This window comes from Numenius arquata, chromosome 5 (assembly GCF_964106895.1).
Source record: "Numenius arquata chromosome 5, bNumArq3.hap1.1, whole genome shotgun sequence".
Taxonomy (NCBI): Eukaryota; Metazoa; Chordata; class Aves; order Charadriiformes; family Scolopacidae; genus Numenius; species Numenius arquata.
In genome coordinates this window covers 70,739,155-70,760,813 of record NC_133580.1, presented here as the reverse complement: position 1 = coordinate 70,760,813, position 21,659 = coordinate 70,739,155, and the positions used below count along the sequence as shown (strand labels likewise).

The window sequence follows — 21,659 nt, the reverse complement described above, 5'->3', positions numbered from 1 at the left end:
AGCCCGTGTCAAATGTGAGGTGTTCTTAGACATAGTGAATGTGGGGTTGGAGGTGAGTGAAGACCATGACCTGGATGAACGCTGTTAGTGCAGCTTTTAAAGCAGCGTAACGCTGAAATGGGTTTAGGTATTTGATTAGAAACAGTAAAAATTGTTTCCCCACAAACAGCAACTGTTGTCACTCAAGCAAGGATAATTTTTCACATGATCATTAAATGATAATGAGATAGTAATGCCTGTTGAGATGCAGTTCAAGCAGAAAGGGTGACTGCTTTCCATCAGCATGATGTGTTTAACTCATTTTCCACTGGCTTTATCCTCAAGGACTGCCTCTTTTTTCAACTGTTAAAAATCTTGTTTCCAAGCTAAGGATATGATTGTGCTTCCTTCATAGTCCGTCTTCAGTAAAAAGACTATGTTCTGCTCTTCCCATATGGAACTTTTGTCACGCTTTCAGCGGTATTAAACATTTGTCAGTAGACCTGAGGCTTAATCCCCAAGTGCCGAGTGTTGACCTCAGTAGATGGAAATGCCAGTCAGGAGCACAGTTTTGTAGACTACGGTTAGTGAGTCGGTAAAATTATCTTTCTGAAACTTCTGCTTGTGGCTGACAGTCCTATAAAACTACTTAGGGAGTGGAAAAAGTTGGCTTATAAATACATTCCTGAGATGCATAAATACAACACGTATTGTATGAAAATCCAGGATATACTTGATTGATGTATCTGTTACAGTCAGACTAGGGCCTTACTCTGCAGCAGGATTTTATTGGTCTGAACCTGAGATCTGCAAGTTTAAAACAGCGAGCATCTCTCCTAAAGATAGGTGAAACCTATAGATGGAGCTGCGTGACTGCTGAATTGCACACAAGTGTCATTTGATAAAAATGTCGATAGTGTTGTACAGAGCTGGAACCTTGCAATGTGTTCTGTACATTGCATTTTGTGCATTTTGTACATTATCCATTCTTTTTCTCTGCAGATGCCTTAGTTCAGCATGTTCTTTGCTGGCAATATCGTGCCATTCAGGGTTTCTTCTGTGCTAGAGTCCGTTTTAGAAAAAGCTTATAAACCATCTAGCCCACTTGGCTAGAAAATTGATTAGCTACCACCTCTCTGCAGCAAGTAGAGCGGAGATACTTACCTTGGCCAGTGCCTGAGGTGGGTTGGGTGCTGAGGAAAGGATGGCACACACTTAGTTTTCACTTATAACTAGGAACAGAGTTACATAAGACTGCTTGTCCAAGTTAGTGATGTACTGGCTTCCTGCTTTAAAACCAGCAGGATGAGAAGTATGGAAAGCTCTGTGAGGGAACACAGGGCCCAGACACCAGCTGCTGAATGAGTTAGAGCTGACTTGGGGAGCCCAAAGGTTTGTTGTGGTCGGTCAAGTCTGTCTGTGGACTCATTGGTTCTTGAGCTTTCTCTTGCTGACAAGACCCAATTTTTAACAGAGAAGCTGCTGTTACTCTTTGGAAACAGGAAGAAGATACAAAAGGGCTTGCTTTTCTTTCCCTCTTGGATGTCTGGGCAATATCAGACTTGACTGGTTTTTAGAAAGAAGTAGGTAGGAAAGTATTGCAGGAGAGAGAGAGGAAAGGAAACTGCGTGGAGTTCACGTTGCTGATAATAAAATAAAGAACCATGGAACAGGGTAGTGTTTTGACTTGCTAGCCATGTGCTGTAAGAGGATAGATTGAAAAAGAAGTTGAGAGGAGATGAAATTCCTTGTCTGTCTGGTGCCTGTTCATAGCTGGTGTCTAGAAGAGAAGGCTGAATACTGAGGAATTAATTTCTTGATGTACTCCTCTCCATCTCTGCAGGAATTTGATTTCCACGTTCGTTGGCCTGGAGTGAAACTACTTACATCTCTCTTAAAGCAGCAAGGACCTCAGGTGCAGCAGATAATTCTTGTCAGCCCTATGGGTAAGTGTTTGAGTTATTGCTGATAAACTTGAAGCTGGAAGCTCAGCAGATGCCGTGGCAGAGGGCTAGAGGAGTCTCGAGCAAGGTGTTTTAAAGACCTTCAGCATGAAGAAGCTGCACTTCTTTATGCTCTTTTTTTTTTTTTTTACTATGTTTCTTGCAGGTGTTTCCAGACTCATGGATTTACTAGCAGACTCTAGGGAGGTTATACGAAATGATGTAAGTACAGAACAAAGGCAGTTTATCCTCTTTATAAACAGTAACTGTCAGTTGAACTGCTTGGTACTTGTGCAGAATTAGGATTAAGTTAAACAAATACATGTGAAGAAATGATTGTGGTTGCTAATTGGGAATATTTCATTCCTCAGTTGAGTTGGGTGGCTTTTGGATGCCTCATCACCCTTCGCATCACAAAATCATACCGTTACTGTTGTTTTAATGCAAACATTGACCCTGGTGTAGGGCTTTCCTAGTAGGTGAGCTCATCTTTTCTTTTGGCCTTCTGGCAGGTTCACTGCAGTTCACTCATCAGGTGCCGAAGTGCTCTAATTACTGACTACAGAAGGATACTTTCCAAGTTGCCCCTTCTGTATAGCCAGTTAGTGTCCTTCTTAATAGTACTGTGCTTCTATTTTTAAGGCACGAGGGAACTCGTCTGTGGTGGGTTTTATTAGATGTGCTGAGTTGCAGGGCGTGCAGTTCTCTCCTGTGATTCTGGGCAAGGGTTATGCTGCTGATTTAGCATCCTTTTAAGAGCTGTGACTCGTGAAAAGCCATGTAGTTCCAGTAAAACTAAGTTTAATTTCTTAATTTCTTCTCTCCCCCACCTGTCAAGGGAGTCTTGTTGTTACAGCAATTGACAAAAAGTAACGCAGCCATACAGAAGATCGTTGCCTTTGAAAATGCCTTCGAGAGACTTCTGGATATTATCACAGAAGAAGGAAACAGTGATGGAGGTATGGAAATGTCTAAGATCTACTCATAGTCTTGTGCTTCTGCACAGACTCTTAGGTGTCAATGTTTACAGGCTGATGTTACTATGGAATTGGAGCCAGGTCGGTGGGTAGAAGGATCAAAACACATCCTGGTTGTAACAAACTGAGCAAAACCAGATAGAGCAAGTCGGCAGGGTTTCAGCATCCTTTGAGAACTAGTCTTGAGAGACTTGGTTAAAACATCAGTTAATTTCTCTGAGCATGTGTGCATGAGTTGGCATGTTCCTGCTTGGCTTAGGTCTGTGAATGGATGTGCTTTGAATGGAGTGTGGGATGTGCGTGTGCTGCATCTGTCACTTACCGCGTTCAGCGTCTGCATTCCTCCTGCAAGACCCCTGTGTGCTTGTGGTGGCTGGAGTAACAGCTTCCTGAGCTTCCTCAGCCTTCCTGGGAACTTCACTCTTCTGTCAGCTCCTTGCCAAATCATTTACCTGTTGGGGAGTGGGAAAGGATAAAAAAGATGAGCATAAATGATGCAGCACTTAAGTGTTCTTTTTTTTTTTTTTTTCCTAATTAGCAACACATTATGAGTTTACCCCCAGTTGTAGTTTGCTACAGGATCTATTTCAGTAACAAGACAGGTTGCTGTTCCATGACCTTTCTGTGGGCAGCAGGAGCAGTTAATGCTTCTCTCCCAGCTGAATTATTCCAGGTATGTTGGCATGGAAGGATTAACCAAACTGTTGATTCAAAGCTGCTATTTTTAGGCAGCTAATAATTGTAGGAGACTTGGTATGTAAATTCCTAACTGCTAAGAGTTCTCTGCTTCCCTCCTACATGTCCATTCCTCATCTGCAGCAGGGGTGGGAAGGGGCAATGTTCCAGCTGGGCTCTGCTCCCCCACTCCCAAGTGTGTGTTCGCAGAAGTGCAAGGAGTAAGTCTTTATCCTTCCTGCCGAGTCCGGATTCGGAGCCATCCCAGCAGTACCAGAGCCAGGCTGCCCTCATTCCTGTTGGCTTCTTGTTAGACTTGTCTAAGGACTTTTCTCTTCCCAGAGTACACAGTTAAATTGCTTCCCCACCAAAATAACCCAAAAAGTAGCTTTGAAATGAGTTGATGATGCAGGCAGTGGTTAAAGAGAACGAATGTGCAATCCAGTAGGAATTGCTGTGTTTGAATGCAGTTCAAGAGAAACCTCACTTTAGTGCTCACAATACAAAGAGACAGCGTAGCCAGGCTCTGAAGCAGGGACACTTCAAGACACAAAGGGGTTGTGAGGTTTTGTTTGAAGTTTTTCCCATTTCTACCCAATTAACTCAGACGAACTGTGTATTCTTTGGAAATAACGTTTTTGCTTCAGACTTGCGGAAGAAACAAAATTATGGTTTCCTTGGAAATACGCCGGATGAACATTGATGTATTTAATTTAGTGACATTTACCTATTTTCTTCATGAATGAGGTTCACAGTTTTTGATCCAAATCTAACGATTGTTAAGAATGAAGAGTTCAGAAGCGTGTGCTCTGTTCCATCTAGAACATACCTGGTGCATGGAGGAGCTGGTTAGTTTCCCATGGGTCATCCTTTGATTAATCTTTTGGTTTTTTGTCCCACCAGGAATAGTAGTAGAAGACTGTCTCCTCCTATTACAAAACTTGTTGAAGAATAATAATTCCAATCAAAATTTCTTCAAAGAAGGTTCATACATTCAGCGTATGAAGCCTTGGTTTGAAGTTGGAGATGACAACTGTGGGTGGTCTGCACAGAAAGTAACTAATCTTCACCTCATGCTGCAGGTAAATCACTTCCTCTAACTCCTTAGTACTGATGTCAGCACTTTTTCAGCTCTACTGCAATGAGAAGTGAGTGTAATGTAACAGTTAACTGCGAAATCCATGTGGTGGTTAGCTCAGAATTAGCGACCAACATTGATGGGATGTACTGCTTCCAGCACGAATTCTGAATTTGTAATGCTGGCGTATCGCATAACTTCGTTTCACCTAACTTCAGATGTAACGGGCATTTCAGTTAAATACATAATTCAGGGTGTTCTGTATAAGGAATCCTCCTGTATGACTTCACGGATGGCTTTGGGGTGTTAACCGAGTTCCAGCAGCGGCCTTCATTCCGGGTTCATAATCATTGATTGTTGGGCACTTTCCCTTCTGCTCCTCCCTCCAAAAAACAACATGAGATTTTCCTGTTCTGTGGCACTTTGTGTGGAAGCTGAAGGTAGTTTCGCCCTTTCTGAAATGTAGCTCTGACTAATGGCGAGCCAAGTGATAGAACAGTTACTGCTCGATTTCTCATCACTTCGTTGCAACATTTGCTATGGAGTCAGATATTTGAAGGTTTTAGAGGGTTTCACTGAACTCAAAACCAAATGGCCATCAAAATCAAATGTAGTAACGAGATGGACATGCTGTTTAATTGTTGTCTTCTACACCCATTTTTAGGAGCAATTCTATTTCATGGCCAAACTTGAAATGGGTAAATTTGGTTCATGCTGCATTTCAGAAGGTCTTAGGCTCTTCACATAGAAACTTCGTTTTTTCCCCAGCTTGTGCGGGTTCTGGTGTCTCCCACAAACCCTCCTGGTGCCACCAGCAGCTGCCAGAAGGCGATGTTCCACTGCGGGCTGTTACAGCAGCTCTGCACCATCCTGATGGCAACTGGAGTTCCTGCCGACATCCTGACAGAAGTAAGAGGGAGCCAAGGGATGGAGGGACAGGGGCAGCTGGATGGGGGGAAGCAGGAGTCATCGGGGATAACTGGTTGCTGCAGAGACAAACTGAAATTATAGTATTTGCTAAGAAAGTATTTCAGATGCCAGAGATGTCAGCTTCCTGTGTGGGCAATGTAAATGTAAGAGAGTATTTTACATTACATTCTGCAACCAGAATGTACTCTTGAATAATTTGGAGTGATGTAGGTAGTAGGTTATGGCTTACATATAACTATCCATTTATTTTTTTTTTCTCTGCCCTTTCTGTAGACCATTAATACTGTATCAGAGGTCATTCGAGGATGCCAGATGAATCAAGACTACTTTGCCTCTGTAAACGCACCTTCTAATCCACCAAGGTAGAGGAAGAAAAGTGTTTAACTGTTTTAGGTAATGATGTATTGGTCTGGGCAACGGCAGCCTAATCCAGAGTTTGGAATCAGGATACAGCGACAGCTTCATGTTCATGTTGGGTGTATTAGATACAGCACGAAGGTGTCAGGTGTGTTTCCACAGAGATGAGACCTAGAACTAATTTTATTTGTTATGTGGAGCCTGAAAAAGTGTATGAGCAATAGTTGAGAAATTCCTAGATGGGGACGAGCTGCTGCTGTCAGCCAGAGGACAAAGAGGCTGGGAAAATAGGCAGGTAATGGATATTTACTCAGACTGGGGACCAGCAAGTGTTAGTGTAATGAGATTTTTTTATCCCAGCATTTGAATGTGAGGGCAGAAAAAGGGCATTCCAAGTTGCTAGTGGCCTTAGGAGGCATCTTCTCTCTGCAGTGTTACCGAAGCTGGCAGGGCGCAGCAGGGACTCGGTGGGAGATGGGAATATTGCGGAGGAGCTCTAGCTCATTGCAGTCACTTATAATGAATCTATGGGTTTGTGTTCTAAAAGGTTTTACTCAAATGTGTGAAACGGTAATAGATGGAGTGGGCAAAAGCCTCGTTTCTTACCTGGGGAATACACTAATTGTGTGTCTGCGGTTGTCTTCATTCACAACTTTGTTCTAACGGTTTTCTCTTTCCTGCCCCAACAGGCCTGCCATTGTAGTGCTCCTCATGTCCATGGTAAACGAAAGGCAGCCTTTTGTGCTACGGTGTGCTGTGCTCTACTGCTTCCAGTGCTTCTTGTACAAAAACCAAAAAGGACAAGGAGAAATCGTTTCAACGCTCCTGCCATCTACCATTGACGGTACGCACGGCTAACGTCCCTGCAGTGAGCTGTGAACTGGCACTAATTAATGTTTAAGGCATCAACTCCTGTCTTTTTGTGAAATTATGTGACTGCCATTAAGTGTCCCATCCAAGCGAGATGATTTGGCTTATGATTTCTCTAAAACTTCACTAGTTTAATTTTTCTGGGTTTTAACTGTATGTTGATGTCTTAATTTTGCTGGTTTTGTTTTAATCTCACCGGTACCTCTCGGCCGTTCCGGTAGCTACAGGTAACTCCGTCTCGGCTGGTCAGCTGCTCTGCGGGGGCCTCTTTTCCACGGATTCCCTCTCAAACTGGTGCGCGGCCGTGGCCCTGGCCCACGCGCTGCAGGAAAACGCCACTCTGAAAGAGCAGCTCCTGCGAGTCCAGCTGGCCACCAGCATCGGCAACCCGCCGGTGTCGCTGCTGCAGCAGTGCACCAACATCCTCTCCCAGGTACGCACCCTTTTGGGGTGAAAATCCGGGTATCCAGGGAGAGTGCTGCTCCTGTGCAGGCTCATCGCAGCAAGGCACGGGGGCTGGCTTCACGAGGAGGAGGATTCTCGCTCTTTTGCTTTGCCTAAAGCACTGTATGGTTCAGGGACAGGAGAAAAGCAGCAAATGTTGCTTTTTTATCAGCGCCGGCTGCCCGCCATTGCCTGCTCTCAGTAGGCAGAGGGTCCTAGAGCATCCAGACCTTAAACCTGGTGTAAAAGACCAGGCAAACTGGCAGGATCCACAATCACATTTTGTTGCTGAAGAGGTGCCTGGTTAGTATTTAACCTGGAACTGCTAACTTAAACACCCTTAAAATACCAGGCTCTCACGTATTGATTGTTGTTGGGTTGGCTGTTCGAAGCTAAAAGCTTTTTTGAACTTGTTCATCATTTAAACATCCGGCTTTGCAAATGACACGCGAGTGCTCTTCACCTCCCAGCCCACTCTCCCTGGTGCCATTCCCTTCCATTACGCATACTTTTTCCCCAAATGGCTGTAATAATGGGGAGCAATAACTCTGGCAGCAATTAGACTTTCCTGCATTTGAGAATAATGGCCTAGTGCTGGAATTTTGAACTTTTAGAATGTGCTTTACCTGAAAACGGACAATACTCCTTTTTATCCTTTTCCTGGCATTCTTGCCTAAGGTCAATGTGAGTCGGTAAAACTGCCTGGGGCTCTTCAGCCTTCAATGATAGAAGGGACTCAAACTTTGGGGGGATGTTTCTGAAATGTGTTCCACTTCAAGGTTCTCAAGTAATGTGTGTGTAACTTGCAGGGTGATAAGATCGACAGACGGGTATGTATTTTTCGGCATAGCTTCGGCGTTTTCTTGCCACAAGCAGGCCTTTTCCTCTTGTCTTGGGTTTTGCTGGGAAGGTTTTCTTTAACTGCTTTTTGATGTGTTTCCACTCACAGCTTTGTGTTGCGGTTGGGTTTGGGTTTTCCCCTTTCTATGTCTCCAGGGGATTCTCTGGGGGTGCTCCACAAAACTATGGGATAGAGATCTTGGGGAGCACGGGTGCTTTCTTTCCAGTGGGACAGACTCACTCACCATCTCTTCACCCGGCAGATGCGCTTCCTTGTAAGAAAAATTAATAAAACCGTTGGAAATGCTGTTTACTCAGACTGGGCTGTAGCACACAGCTGGTACGATGCGAAGTGGGAACATGCTGCTGGTTTCCTGGTGCTAAAAGAAAAACTGTGTTTAACCTGCCTTGTGGCCACTGTGTACGTTTACTTACCAGCAGAGGGTTTAACCTTGGAGCTGCTAGTTGTGAAGGGCAGGGGTCTCCTCACTAGCAGGGACCCCCGAAGGGAGTTGTTTGACTTTCCGGCTGTGTTGGTTATCAGCGGCAGAAAAAACCCACTTCCAAAATATCGCAGCTGTGGAATTGTCTCCTTTATTCACCACATTTGTCCTGAGGGGAGGGGTAGTGTTGTACCAGCCCTGTACAGCCCTGTAGGGCAGCAGCCATGCAGAGCTGTCATCTGTCGCAGCAGGCGTTACCGTGGTGTGTCTGGGAAATAGCGCTGTACTATTTCTTTTTCAGAGAGGGTGTTTTGGACAGTGTGGAAATCCTGAGGCAGAACGTGTTAATTTGACCTCAGAATAGTGTGCAGTGCTTGAGAATAAATATGGCTTGCGACTGCTCCCAGCAGATAACGTGGGCTGTAAATGCCGGGTCGCACAAGCTAAAGTAACTTTGTGTTTCTGACCAGATAAGGGATGCTTTTACCAGTGTTCTCCTAAGAAGCACCGTGCTGGAGGGCAAGTCCCCAGTGACAGCAGTGATTCCCAACTGGCTAATAGTGTTGGGACAATAAGAGCAAGGATTTGTAAACTTAAGAGAGGGGAAAAGGGTTTCTCATTGCTTTTTTGTTCTGCTTGAAGCATTTCTTCTTGTTCAGTTAGGGGAGAACTGACTCCATCTCCTGACAACTAGTACCTTGGCGGGACTGATGTCTCTGCACAGATAATTAGGTGCCATGGCCATTCTATCAGTAATTATTCACTCTGAACTTCTAACTTCCTTGGACTGATTCTGGTTGCTCCAAGTAACTCTTGCCAGTCCCAACAGGGTGAAAGCGGTGTTGCTGGGTGGTTACTGGGGATTAAATGCAGACTGTCAGCAATTAAACTGGTTAAGCGTAGCAAAGTCTGGCGTTTGTAGAAATAGGAGCTGGGTGGAGGTGGTGAAGCCAAAGCGGCCTGTTCTTAGGTTTGCTGGAGACTCTAAGGGTGGGCATGGGGAAGGGCATGGCTCTCCTCTAAATGGAAGGATGGGGGAGAAGGTATTTTCAGCAGTTTTGAAGCAGTCTGAGGTGTGAGGAGCAATAAATGGGGGAAACAAAGGCAGTTTTCTTGTCACTTGCGCAGTGGTGCATCCACCACTGCAAGGGTGCAGGGTGGATGATCCAACCATCCTGTGTGTGCAAGGACTCTCCATCCTTCAGCACTGCTGCTTTGGGGTCCCGTTTCCCCAAAGGGGCTTCTGAGGCATGTTACCCCGTTGGCAGGTCACGAGGCTGTTGCTGCATCTAATCTGGAAGTAATTTGGGCAGAACTGGTGCTTTTACAGCGCGCTTGTGCTAAAGCAGTGCACAGCCTATGTGATTTTCAGGGTCCCTTTCAACTTCAGTCACCCTCTAGTTCTGGGAGGTGGCAACGAGGGAGCACATCCCCTGCCAGCAGGTTCTTCAACCAAGCTGCTTGACGAGACCATGTTCTTGTAGTTCATTACGCCCGTGTGGTGTGGCAGATGATTGTGTGAGCTTGTAAGAGCTGTGATTTGTCACCCTGTGTCTCAATTCACGTTCCGCCTGGAGTGTGAACACACTTCTGGGCCTTACCTAGTGGGGAATAAAACGTAAACCCGCTACAGGACAGTGAGTATCTCTTAAACATGTCTTGTCATTCGACTGTCTTGGAAATGAATGTCACCTCATGAGCAGAGATCTGAAAGTGCTGTGTTGCATACAAATCATTAATTACCAAGTGCAAGGTGGGCAGAGGAAATGCACAATGGTGACGGGGAAAGCTAAATGAGCTGGTCCAGAGGAAAGGAGAGGGCAAGAGGAGAACAGAGTTTGGTGGGGACTAGGCAATTTGCAGTGAGGTCTAGGTGGGTGGAAACCAGTTGTGGCATCCAGCTGGAAGGGCAGCAGCATGGCAGACCATCTGTGTGTTAATGCAACAGCACGAGAGGGTCACAGAAAGACTGAGCAGAGGCTGGTATCAGGGTGTGTAGTACTCACCGTGACACGCAGCAGGCAGGGGCTGTGCAGTTGGTGGTGATCACTGTGTCCTCTGCTGTTCCAACACTTCACTTGGGACTCTGGAAGAAATGATGATGAAGAAGGACCAGGTGCTTCCTCTTCTACCTGTGCAGCGTTCGGGATGGCTGCCACAGTCTCTGTCTGTAACCTGTGCTCTCCTCCTTTAAGGAGAGGGTTTCATCCTAGCGATGGTGATAGACTGCAGCAAATCACAGCACCTCGGAAGGGAGTCCCTGAAGGCAATCTCTTCAGAGCTTGGTATTTTCTTCTGGAGTTGCTAGACGCAGTTCCTGGCCGTCCTGTGGTCCGTGGTGGCACTGGGGCAGCTGGGAGCCTGCACAGAAGAGCTTCTTGCCAGACTGCGGCTCACTGCCCGTTTCCACGGGCAAACTGGGACTGGCTCATCCAAAGACCTTGAGGGGCTTTTCTTTTTTAATGCTTAGCTACAGTTAAAAATAACACTGCCTCCAGCCCTGAAGCACGTTATCAGAGGAAGGATGGAAGTTCAGTGTCACAAGTGCAGATAACTCAAGCACAGCCTCCTCCTTTGCTGTTGATGAACACTTCTCTCTTCCCCCTGTCTTCATCCCTGTGACCGCTCCTTCCAGTGTGTTTTCTTGACCCCTTTTGAAGATAGCCCAGCAGTTCCATATGCCCCATCTTGCCTTCGAGACTTGACTTTAGCTTCCAGTTTCTCTACCCAATTTGTTCAGTGCTGTGTGAAGTTTAGTTTTCCATGCAGGGAACGTTTTCTTTGGTTGCCTTCCGAATGCAGGCTGTCGGAAGCGATGTGTGTCTGTCCTGTGCCCACGGGATCTGCAGCAAAGACAAGGGGGGCAGAAGTGAGAAGACAGTCAATTTGCAGATCAAAACTAATTTTCCCTAATTAACAAAACCAAATACTGCAGTTAGTGTTCCTCTTGCTGGCTCAATGTGTGTATTGAACCAAAAGCCACTCCAGTATTCTCTTTCTTTACTTGGAAAATAGCATTAGGAACGCATGGCAGTTTTCAGTCAGCAGGGGAGGTCTTGATGCATCTCTTCTTACAGGGAATCCTTGCCCGACTTTAACTTACACCCTGTTCCTTCTTTACAGGGGTTGTGTGTGTGTTCCTTCGTCTTACCCTAGTATTAATTATAAGTGCAGAACTAATTTGTTACGATTTTATATTGGTGCTAATTTGCCTTAAGTCATACTTCACATCTGTGTTGCTTGTTGTTTTGCTCTGAAAACAGTTAAATATGAGTGGTTTAATACCGGTTTCATTAAAGCACTAAAGCTGTGTTCAGTGTAACTAACAAATGGGGATTTTGAAAGACGTGACTACTTGTTTTTAAAACCATGAGGTGAAAGTGGGTGAGTTCTGAATGGGTGCAGCTTTTTTTTGTGTTTTAGTGCTCCGCTGTGGAAAGATGACGATGTGGGGGGTCTCATCCTTTTCAGGGCAGCAAAGTACAGACGAGGGTCGGGCTTCTGATGCTGCTTTGCACGTGGCTGAGCAACTGCTCCATCGCCGTCACCCACTTCCTGCACAATCCAGCCAACGTACCTTTCGTATCCTTCGCCTGCCTGCGGAGGAGAACCGCTGCCCTGGGAATCTCTTGGATTATTCACGTGCAAGTGAAATGTTTATCCAGGTCACCTTGCAGGGACACCCCACGACATAAAAGAAAACGCCTTGGGAGAAGAGACAGGACCAGCTGTTGCTGAGAGTGCTGTGTGTTTGCTGACCTGTCTGTGAGACGCTCACGTAAATTACAGTACAGCGGAAAGCCAGCATTCTGCCAGCAAAAGAGTGTTTTTATTGCAACAAGCCCAGTGATATTTTTAGTGTGACTTACACTATACCCAAGAGGTAGGAAGAATGCTTCCTACTGCTGCTCAAGCTAATATCTGTACTTGCTTTTCAGGAAAAAGATCTGGCTAAACTGTCACCTTGCCTAAACTGAAAGTCTGTTTTGGAACAACTAAATCTCTTTGGTTGAGCAGACAGTTACCGAGGAAAGAAATTTCAGGGAAACCACTGCTTACCCAAATCCTTCAAAAATAAAAGCCAGCTTTGCCAGGGTTTCATCAGCTATTTTGGCTGCTTCCTAATCCAGCTTGGTTTTACATGTGAAAATAATTTTAATGAGAGTTTATATAGGGAGAAGTATGTTACGTGTATCGTGCTCATGAAATACCTCAAATATCCTTAACAAGAGCTCTAGCTCACAGGGCAGATCGCTGAAAACCTTGGAGAAGAGGAGCAGCTCGTCCAAGGCCTGTGTGCGCTTTTGCTTGGCATTTCCATCTACTACAATGACAATTCCCTCGAAAATTACAGGAAGTAAGTATGATGGATGGAACAGACCATGGGAACCCAGGATGGGTTCATTTCTCTTCCAAGTGTTGTGCTGTGATTAATTTGTCTCTGCCTTTCAGAGAGAAGCTGAAACAGCTGATCGAGAAGAGGATTGGCAGGGAGAACTTCATTGAGAAGCTGGGCTTCATTAGCAAACATGAACTTTATTCCAGAGCTGCTCAGAAACCACAGCCTAGTTTTTCTAGCCCAGACCACATGATGTTTGATCATGAATTTACCAAGCTGGTGAAGGAGCTGGAAGGTGAGATGCTATCCTCGTTTCTTTAGATTTTGTGATGAACTGGTGACTGAACTACCAGATGTGCTGAATGTAGCCCTCTTCAAAGTGGTGTGATGATACCAAAACGGAGTATTCTGAAAACTGTGTTACTGTAATAGCTGCAAGTAATCATATACCCAAGCTCGCAGTTCAAGCATTTGGTAAAGATACTCTGATACTATGAACTGGATAACTTGATAATATTTTTAGGTGAAATGATTCTTCTGAGTTACCACACTGGCCAAGAGGAGCATTTACCTGTGCTCACACAGCGACTGACGTACTGAGCATTTACCATGGTCCCAGAAGCTTGATTTGTGGAAATGGACAATCTAGATAGTTGCTGTTTCTAACTGATTCATTAAGAAAAATCATGAATGCTGAATTTCCTGGCTTGTTAGAAAATGATAGGGCTTTCTGTCCTTCACAAAAGAGACAGGTTGTCATCATCCTGCACATCTAACTAACGTCCTGTCTGTTAATATTGCCCAACTTAACTCAGTCTGGAGAAGGAGAACGCCTTGAAGCACCACCAGTGAGGATGGTTTTGCCCATTTGCGTTTTGGCCAGTTGTGTTTCATCTGCAGGTTGCCCTTGTAGTCCTGTGTTTTTCAATTACCTGCACGACCACTTGGGCATCAGTTGTAGCGGAGCCATAATGCAAGTCAAACACACCTTTTCTAATGGGAAGGACTCAAAACACCCATTTGCTCTTCTAAACCTGTGTAAAGCAGTACGCGTGCAAACCTTGCTATAAAAAGATTGCTGTTTCCTATTTTCTTAAACCTGTTTGTGACAGTTGCTTTTTTTTAAAGTGCAGGTTGAGTTTCTAATGCCACAAACCGAGTTACACTCGGTGAGGCTGTGAGACTGTTTTGAGGACAAGAGATGTGTGAACCGGGCTTTCCTGTTTTTGACAGGTGTCATAAGTAAAGCTATTTACAAGTCCAGTGAGGAAGATAAAAAGGAGGAGGAAGTGAAGAAGACATTGGAACAGCATGACAACATTGTGACTCACTACAAGAAAGTCATCAGGGAGCAGGTAAGAGGGAGTTAGGCTACACCTGTGTCTCCAGAAGCTGTTGGTTCTGGCTTTTGGAGGCACTGCAGTGCAGTTTGATACCCCCTGTTCCAAAACAAGTAACAAGGAACGGAGAAACGCTTCTAAAAACACTTCAGCCAAGTTCTGGTTTAACTGAAATGTCGGTGTTCAGAACACTGGTTAAGTTTGATTCTTTCCCCGGGGTACGTCTGCGCTTGTCTGTGTCCAAGTGTTTCTTTTCAAATGAGTAACTGGAGAGATCTCACAGCCCTTGGCAGAGAGATGTAATTGTGAGCTCAGTGCTCTCACCTCTGACAAGCTGACAGGTGACGTGTGGCTGAGAGAAGAGATGAGGTTGGGCAGTGAAGTTTGGGTAAACCTCCTGTGCTTGGACTCTCAGGTTCTTTTCCGCAAGGGTAGTTCACTTGTTGCCACAGCTTAGACTGAGAAGTAGAGGAGCAAAGCTAATTAACTTAAACAGCTAACGGGGAACTGAAGCGGGTGTTTCCAGTTCAGGGATCTGGAATGGACACAGAATATAGAGGTACATGTGGAATTAAGGGGCACGTTTCCTAGGAATAGCTGTCTAGGTTTGTGTGGGGCTTTTCTGCTCATCTGTCACAGGTAGCACAGACAGTGTCACTAACTGGTACCGTGGAATGGTGCAGTTGAGGTCGGTCTGTCTGTCTTTATTTGCCCTACTGACAGTATTGTATTCAAAAGCGGTATTACCTGAAGTGCCTTTTTTTCCCCCCCCTCTCACAGGACCAGGAGCTTGAAGAATTAAAACAGCGAGTTAACACTTTAACATCTCAGAACGAACAGCTCCAAGCAACAGTTACACAGCAAGTGTCGCAGATCCAGCAGCATAAGGACCAATATAATCTCCTTAAAGTACAGCTGGGTAGGTTCAGAAAGAGTAATAAAAAAGAATCTTACTAGTGCAGATTGTGTGACTTATGGTGAGGTACGGAACAGCTCCAGCAGCCACGCTTCTGTCCCTTCTGGCACGCTGTTGTGTGTCCTGCAGCATATCAAAACTTCCTGTAGAGATAAAATACACTTTTTGCAAGTTGATATTGGTCAAACAATATTGATTAAGCATCAGATTTTGCTTTATTATCTAAAAATGCTAGATTTTGCTTTAAGTGCCCTCAAACTCACAGAATAAAGCACAGTGAGAACTGAGAGGACAGCCTGAAAATGGGAACGAGGTATAATTTATTCAGCTCTTTATTCAGCTTTTGACAGAGAATTCTTAAATACTCTGCATTGGTTCTTGAGTTAGAATGGCTTGTACTGCCCAGGGGGGCCGGAGGGGGACGGGCAGTGAATACTGTAATTGGTGTGTTTGAAGCTACCTTCAAAATGAACGTTGGGGTTTTGTGACTGTTGTTATAAACTGTCTTTTAGGAAAGGACACTCAGCACCATAATTCCCACAGTGATACCTTTCAGATGAATGGCATTCAGGTGGAAGAAGTGAGCAAACTGAAAGAGGAGTTGGAAGAATGGAAAAACAAGCATGAAGTGCTGCAAGGGCAGTTAAGGGAAAAGGATTCTGTGATAGAAAAATTGGTAAGTGCTAATCGTCTCAGCAGAACTCGGTGCAGCTTCCAGTTCCTGTTCTCAAATGTAATTAGCCGTAAGCCGTGTAAGTGCTCAGGACGGTGGCAGTCCAGTAACTGGGACCATTGATCAGGCAAGCACACAGTTTGCTCTGTGTTCTGGCAACATGACTATATTTAGCCTGTCTAGTTCTAAGGCTGATTTTCCTGTTGCTGTTACAGAAGTCTTCACAGTTGGAAATGGGAACAGCAGAGCAATCTTCACAGACCAGCAAATCTGGCAGCTTGGAGCACAATAACGAACTACAGAAGGTGAATTTGGGGTATTTCAGCAAAGCTGCGGTGAGCAGCAGTAGCTTGGGAAGGGATGGGAGCTTTGTCCAACCTCAGGGAGGAGCACTGACTCCTCAGCATGTTGATGCTTTTACTGGTGTACCTTTATGGGATGCTGGTACTCATCTTGGAGCATCAAGATCATGCATCCAAAAATGAATCAGTTGGTTTTGCTGAGCAGGCTTGAGCCAGGAGAATACCCTTCAGCTGGCTCTTCAGACTTCCAAAATCTATCTGTTTATCCATTGCAAAACATATCTTTAAATGTTGATAGGAAAGCTTCCAGGTGTTAGATGTACAGCATAGAGTAAGTGTTTAAACATCTGCAGACTCAGTAATTTACGGTAGCTGTTGCTCAAAAAATACCTAGCAGAGTTTCTCTGATTAGAGAACTAATGCCTGGATTAATTGTAGTCGTACTGGGCTCCTGCACCAGGAATATAGAGGATGCTAATGGAATGCCAGCGTGTGGAACACCTTCACGAACACCACTGGGGCTGGGACAGGTTGGGCAATTCCACAGAAAAGAGCAGGACTGAAAAGACTGAAAAAAGACTGTTGCTGACTGGTTTTGTTTTTTAGAGAAATGGTTGCTGTGCTCTCTCTGAGACACACACAGCTTTCCTCTCACATGTGCTAGTGTGAAGCAGTTAGTCTGGAAGCGTTTAATTAAAGAAAAATGTAGTGCGAACCTTGCTTTGTCAAATGATCCTAAAAGTATGTTTGTCTTTGTTTCCCAAAGGAATTAGAAATGCTCAGGACTCAGGTACAACTACAGGCTGCAGAAATCTCGAAGCTTCAGATGGAGAATCAAAAGCTACAAGTAATGGTAACAGTGAAAAAGTTCCTTATTTTTTCTTTGGGGACTAAATCTTGAAGACTTTGTTTCCCTGCTTATGCTGTCTGTAGCTGTTGTCCTAAACCAAGCCCGTTTTAAGAATACGCATCCACAAGTGATTCCAGCAGCGTTTTAAATGAAGGAATGTGTTCCCTAGACATTCCTCCCCTCCTGAGGAAGGAGGGGACATCCAGCCAAGCCAGTGCTCCGTGAGGCCGCTGGTCATTGGTATTTTTAAACAAAGGAATACCAACTAATCGGTGTTCTAAGCTTGCACCCTAACCAAAGGAAATAATCTCGAGACACAAATGCATGATAGCAGGTACCTGAGAGGGATCGTTATTCTGACAAACACTCGAGGATACTCATTAGACAGTTGAGGTACAGTTGAATGGCAAACGGTAGGTGCACCTGGCTGTGCAGACCTCCAAATGCCCCGGAGCTTTTTTTAGCCGTGTTTTGAAAAGAGTAGCCAATAAACCTTATAGAATAGCTAAATAAATGCAATTGTGTCCTCAAAACTAGCTAAGGGCATTAGAAAGTGAATGTTAAGCTGGAGAACCTAGACGATGAGTTGGATGAAAATGTTAGAGATGTTACAGCTCTGCTGTGGAAACAGATAAAGCTGCAGGAGCAGGGCCACGTGAGCAGTAGGAATGGTGGCGGTATGTGATGTTCGGAGCTCAGGCAGCAGGAGGGGAGCTCCTGCCTGGGAACTCAGCTAAAATAAAACCAGGGCAGCTGCTCTGTGGTAACTGGACTCGCTTAAACTCTTGCTTCTGGCTGCTGTGGTCTGACTTGTGCACCAAATGCTAATTTTGGTGTTGTGAGAAAGAGGAGTTGTGCAGGGAAAATACCGAGTGATTAATTCAACGTACAGCTCATCTGAGAGAAGGTTTTTAACGCTCCCGCTGTCCAGAGTCCCAGCTGCTCTGACAGAAGATGCCACTGCACAAGTGTTGGCCGGGGTGCTCGTGAGGCAGAGGCACGTTCCCCCCTGCCACCCCACCGCCATCCTACAGACCTGTCCCAGAGCTCTGGCCTCCCCGTGGTGTGGCTGCAGAAGGAATTGTCCCGAGTTCATGCCGTGTTGCGGTTCTGGCTGAAAGGCAGCTGCCACACTTGGGAAGTAATAACTTTATCATAGAATTGCCTAGGTTGGAAGGGACCTTTAAGATCATCTAGTCCAACCATCAACCTAACTGTGATAAAAAGCCAAAAGAAAACCATACAAAAGAACCCCCCACATTACTAAACTACGTCTCTACTTTGGGTAGGGCTGGCTGAGACTAAACTGTTGCTATTTTTAGTTGTCACATCCAAAGATTCGGATATTTAGCTGAATTAAAAAAGAATCTTTGGCACTTCAGAAGCATCCGAGTGAAGGCTGGTGACCTGAAATAGACAGGGTCTGCCTAGGAAAAAACCTAACAGTCTTTTTGCAGTGCAATTTGTATGAAATAAGGGTTGCACCTTGTGTTCTCCTTCATGTGTGCATGTGCAGATGTGTGTACTGAGACCCCGGGAAGCACAGGTCTGTGTCCCGATGCCTTGCAGTGCAGGCTGTATCCACCTATCCCACCTTGGCTGTGCTGTAAGAAGAAATTGTGCTTTTAAATTCCACAATGGATTGTATAACGCCTTGGCTCGCTAGCTCTGTACGGGAGGCATTCAGCGCTCTGATGCCAAGTTCCCTGTCCCCAGAATGCAGGTGCAGATCCCGCGTTAGGAGACAGCGGTGCGGTGGCAGCGAACAGCTCTGAATTGGAGGGACGGCTTGAGCAAGAAATAAAGGAGCTGAAGGTTGGTAGCGGGTGAACACCAAACGCTTCTACCTGCCCGACTGCTGCTGACAGTTAGGGGAGTTCGGGTACGGACGTGGGGGGGAGCAAGGCCACGGGGCACTCGGTGGGACTAGAGCTGTTAGAGGGAGTTACGGAATGTGTCTGGAGGAAACAAGGCTTCGCTTCAGCTGTTCCTGTGCTTATGGTGTAACCTGGAGTGGGATTTTTCCTCTTGCCAGAGTGAAGTCAAAGCCCTTTCTGAGGAAAAAGAATCCCTAAAACAGCACCTGGATTCATCCAGCAGTACGGTTGCTATCTTACAAGATGAGAAAAGCAAACTTCAGCAAGAAGTTGCAGAATCAAAGAAAGAACAGGATGACCTGCTGGTGCTTTTGGCTGACCAGGATCAGAAACTATCAGCGCTGAAGATCAAATTGAAGGATCTGGGTGTCCCGGTAAGCAAAACAACGGCTCAAGTGAGTTCTCGGGGCCGAGGCGGGTCTGAGCAGTGCTTGACCCAGTATGTCTGGTGAGGTGTCTTTGTTTCTTAAGCAGTGCCACAAACTGTCAGGGCAGTGTCTGGGAGCCTCATCTTCTGGGCTGTTTCTTTGAAGAGTCCTTGTGACTGGCAGCTGGAGGTGTGACCTAAGGTGGACATAACCAGCTGTGGCGCCACAGTTAGTGTGGCTGAACTCCAGGCTACAGCCTGCGTCTCCTGTCAGGAGACAATCATTCTGTCACTTATGCAATCCTTCCTAAAGGAAGATGCCGTTTTGGTAGTCAGCAGTCATCTGGTTTAGCTTCTGCTGCAGGAATAGGGTTTTAAAGAGTCTCTGGTATTTGTACTGAGGCATTATTTGTACTGAGAAGTATTTGTAGGAAGTGCAGATCCGGTAAGTGTAGGCAAAGAATCTTTCAGTCTGACTTTAAAATCACCTAAACAGGGAGAGGGTACCCTAGAAGACTCCAGCAGCTTCACTCCTGGCATTGCAAAGCCCTGGACAGACATATTTTCTTCCTCAGCCTATTTGGTGAAGAATGTGGGGTTTGGTTGACACAGCTGTATGGGAAACCGAAGTGCATGTGGGGTTCCTTCCTGGGACATACTGGGCAGAATGGGGTGGTGCTGGAGTCAGGCATCCTTAGCAGCCAAGTTAAAAACTGTGTCACATGATGGCAGTTGCCTTTATTAAGTGCTAATGGATACGGCTTGATAATTTGAGGTCAGGCTGATTTCTGCTCCCTCAGCACTGGTCTTGCCTTCAGAAGGTTGGATCGGAGTAAGGGATGTTACTGCTCATGGCAGATCTGTCTTCATTTCAGGTTGAAGATGAAGATGATATTGAATCTGGAGATCAAGGAGATGAAGATGAGGATGGGGACGAAGAGGAGCAAGACTAGAATGCTTTTGTGTGTTACCATGACAACTAGATTGCATTGTTATTGGGGGAAAAAAAAATCTATTACTGGTATACAAAGCAGAACATCTGCTTAGAGAAGCAGATGGGAGAATGGCAACCGTGGGACTAGTTATAAGTTACTGAAGTGTTTGAAAACCCTTCATACTAGGTAAAGCAAACAAAAATCACTGTTTAAGTTCTACATGAGTATCCCAAATTGTACTTGTTTAGAAGTTGCTTTAGACACCGTTTAAAGCATGAGGATGACAATGTTGCTGCCTCGGCTCATTGTCATTGACAGAAGTTCTGTGCATTTGCTTATGGTTTTAACCTTCTGGATCTCTTAACGTAATTAAATACAAAAGTATTTGGTTTAACATCTCTCCAATGGAATCATTGCCTCTGCCTTCAGCACGGAGCTTCAGTGTAATTCATGGCTTCCTTCAGGAGCAGGGGCGAGGTGGAAGGGCTGGGGTGGCTGCGGCGTGTGGTGGCCACTGGGTGCGGATGGACCTGCCCAGCCTCGAGTGCCTTCACCCCTGGAACGTCTGCATCCGGAACCTCCCGGGGAACCCCAGCACCACGCGGATAACGGGGAAGAGGTTTCATGGAAACCTGCACAAGAAAGGTAGCGTTCCTAAGAAGAATCTCTGTGGAAAGACCAAGACCAATACACTCTTTCTAAAGATCTAACGTGCTACCGAGTCAGCATAAAAATGAGTAAAAAATCTTGTTGACTACTTCAGTAAGGAAATGAAAACTACTATGATTTATATAACTTATTGGCTTTTGACGAGTGAATAAAAGATAAAATTTTAAAAGAAAAAAATGAATACAGTAAATGCATCAGTTTCATTGTTTGGTAATAAAAAAATAGGTATTTCCACTTAGTACTCATTCATTTAATTCTCTTGTCTTGCTTTAGTAACGTATATTGTAATACACATGTAAAATTGTCTAAAACCAGGCTAGGATGGCAGAGGAAAGTAATAATATACTGTGTGGAGTACACAGGGGTGCTGGTGCAGTTTTTGCATTTTTTGACAATAGAGAACTCAGTAACTGCCTAACTTCCTTAAAACTATATTAAAAAATAAAATAATTCCTTAATCAAATGATAACTTGAGGAAGACCAGGAAAGAAAGACTTTTTCCAAGTTGCCTCATAGACTCAGTGTGTGTTTAACATGAGATTGTTGGAAGGAGTAGTTTAAATAAGCTCCATGCTTGCACTCTATCCTCCGCTTTATGGTACGGGTCTTATATAGAATCACAGAATGGTCGGGGTTGGAAGGGACCTTAAAGATCATTGCCTTCCAACCCCCCTCCCATGAGCAGGGACACCTCCCACCAGACCAGGTTATATTTAATCTAGATTATTTTATTTGTCAGGACCTCTAATGCTCACATTAGATTAGACTTGCCTAAATTGAATTTTGTCATCATGATGACTTCTGCAAGCATTAAACTAAACTGCTGGCTGTTGGAAGCCATGGGTGCCTTTGTTT

General features: G+C 45.1%; 1 protein-coding gene across 3 annotated transcripts in view; it reads left to right on the top strand.

Moving 5' to 3' along the window:
- The window catches only part of USO1 (USO1 vesicle transport factor), a 33,316-nt gene extending 12,274 nt beyond the window's left edge, over positions 1-21,042 (top strand). For 2 of the 3 annotated variants that reach the window (XM_074148337.1, XM_074148335.1), the window contains 20 exons: positions 1,823-1,925; positions 2,089-2,144; positions 2,761-2,881; positions 4,478-4,656; positions 5,421-5,561; positions 5,856-5,944; positions 6,629-6,783; positions 7,031-7,242; positions 8,063-8,083; positions 12,008-12,118; positions 12,775-12,893; positions 12,989-13,170; positions 14,109-14,230; positions 14,996-15,134; positions 15,644-15,807; positions 16,020-16,109; positions 16,873-16,959; positions 18,673-18,771; positions 18,992-19,207; positions 20,076-21,042. In XM_074148337.1, the coding sequence (XP_074004438.1) occupies positions 1,922-1,925; positions 2,089-2,144; positions 2,761-2,881; positions 4,478-4,656; positions 5,421-5,561; positions 5,856-5,944; positions 6,629-6,783; positions 7,031-7,242; positions 8,063-8,083; positions 12,008-12,118; positions 12,775-12,893; positions 12,989-13,170; positions 14,109-14,230; positions 14,996-15,134; positions 15,644-15,807; positions 16,020-16,109; positions 16,873-16,959; positions 18,673-18,771; positions 18,992-19,207; positions 20,076-20,153 (2,385 nt within the window). In that variant the 5' untranslated portion in view covers positions 1,823-1,921 and the 3' untranslated portion in view covers positions 20,154-21,042. The remainder of the gene's footprint in view (positions 1-1,822; positions 1,926-2,088; positions 2,145-2,760; positions 2,882-4,477; positions 4,657-5,420; positions 5,562-5,855; positions 5,945-6,628; positions 6,784-7,030; positions 7,243-8,062; positions 8,084-12,007; positions 12,119-12,774; positions 12,894-12,988; positions 13,171-14,108; positions 14,231-14,995; positions 15,135-15,643; positions 15,808-16,019; positions 16,110-16,872; positions 16,960-18,672; positions 18,772-18,991; positions 19,208-20,075) is intronic. The other variant, XM_074148336.1, reaches the window with a different exon arrangement.
- The last annotated feature ends 617 nt before the right edge of the window (positions 21,043-21,659 follow it).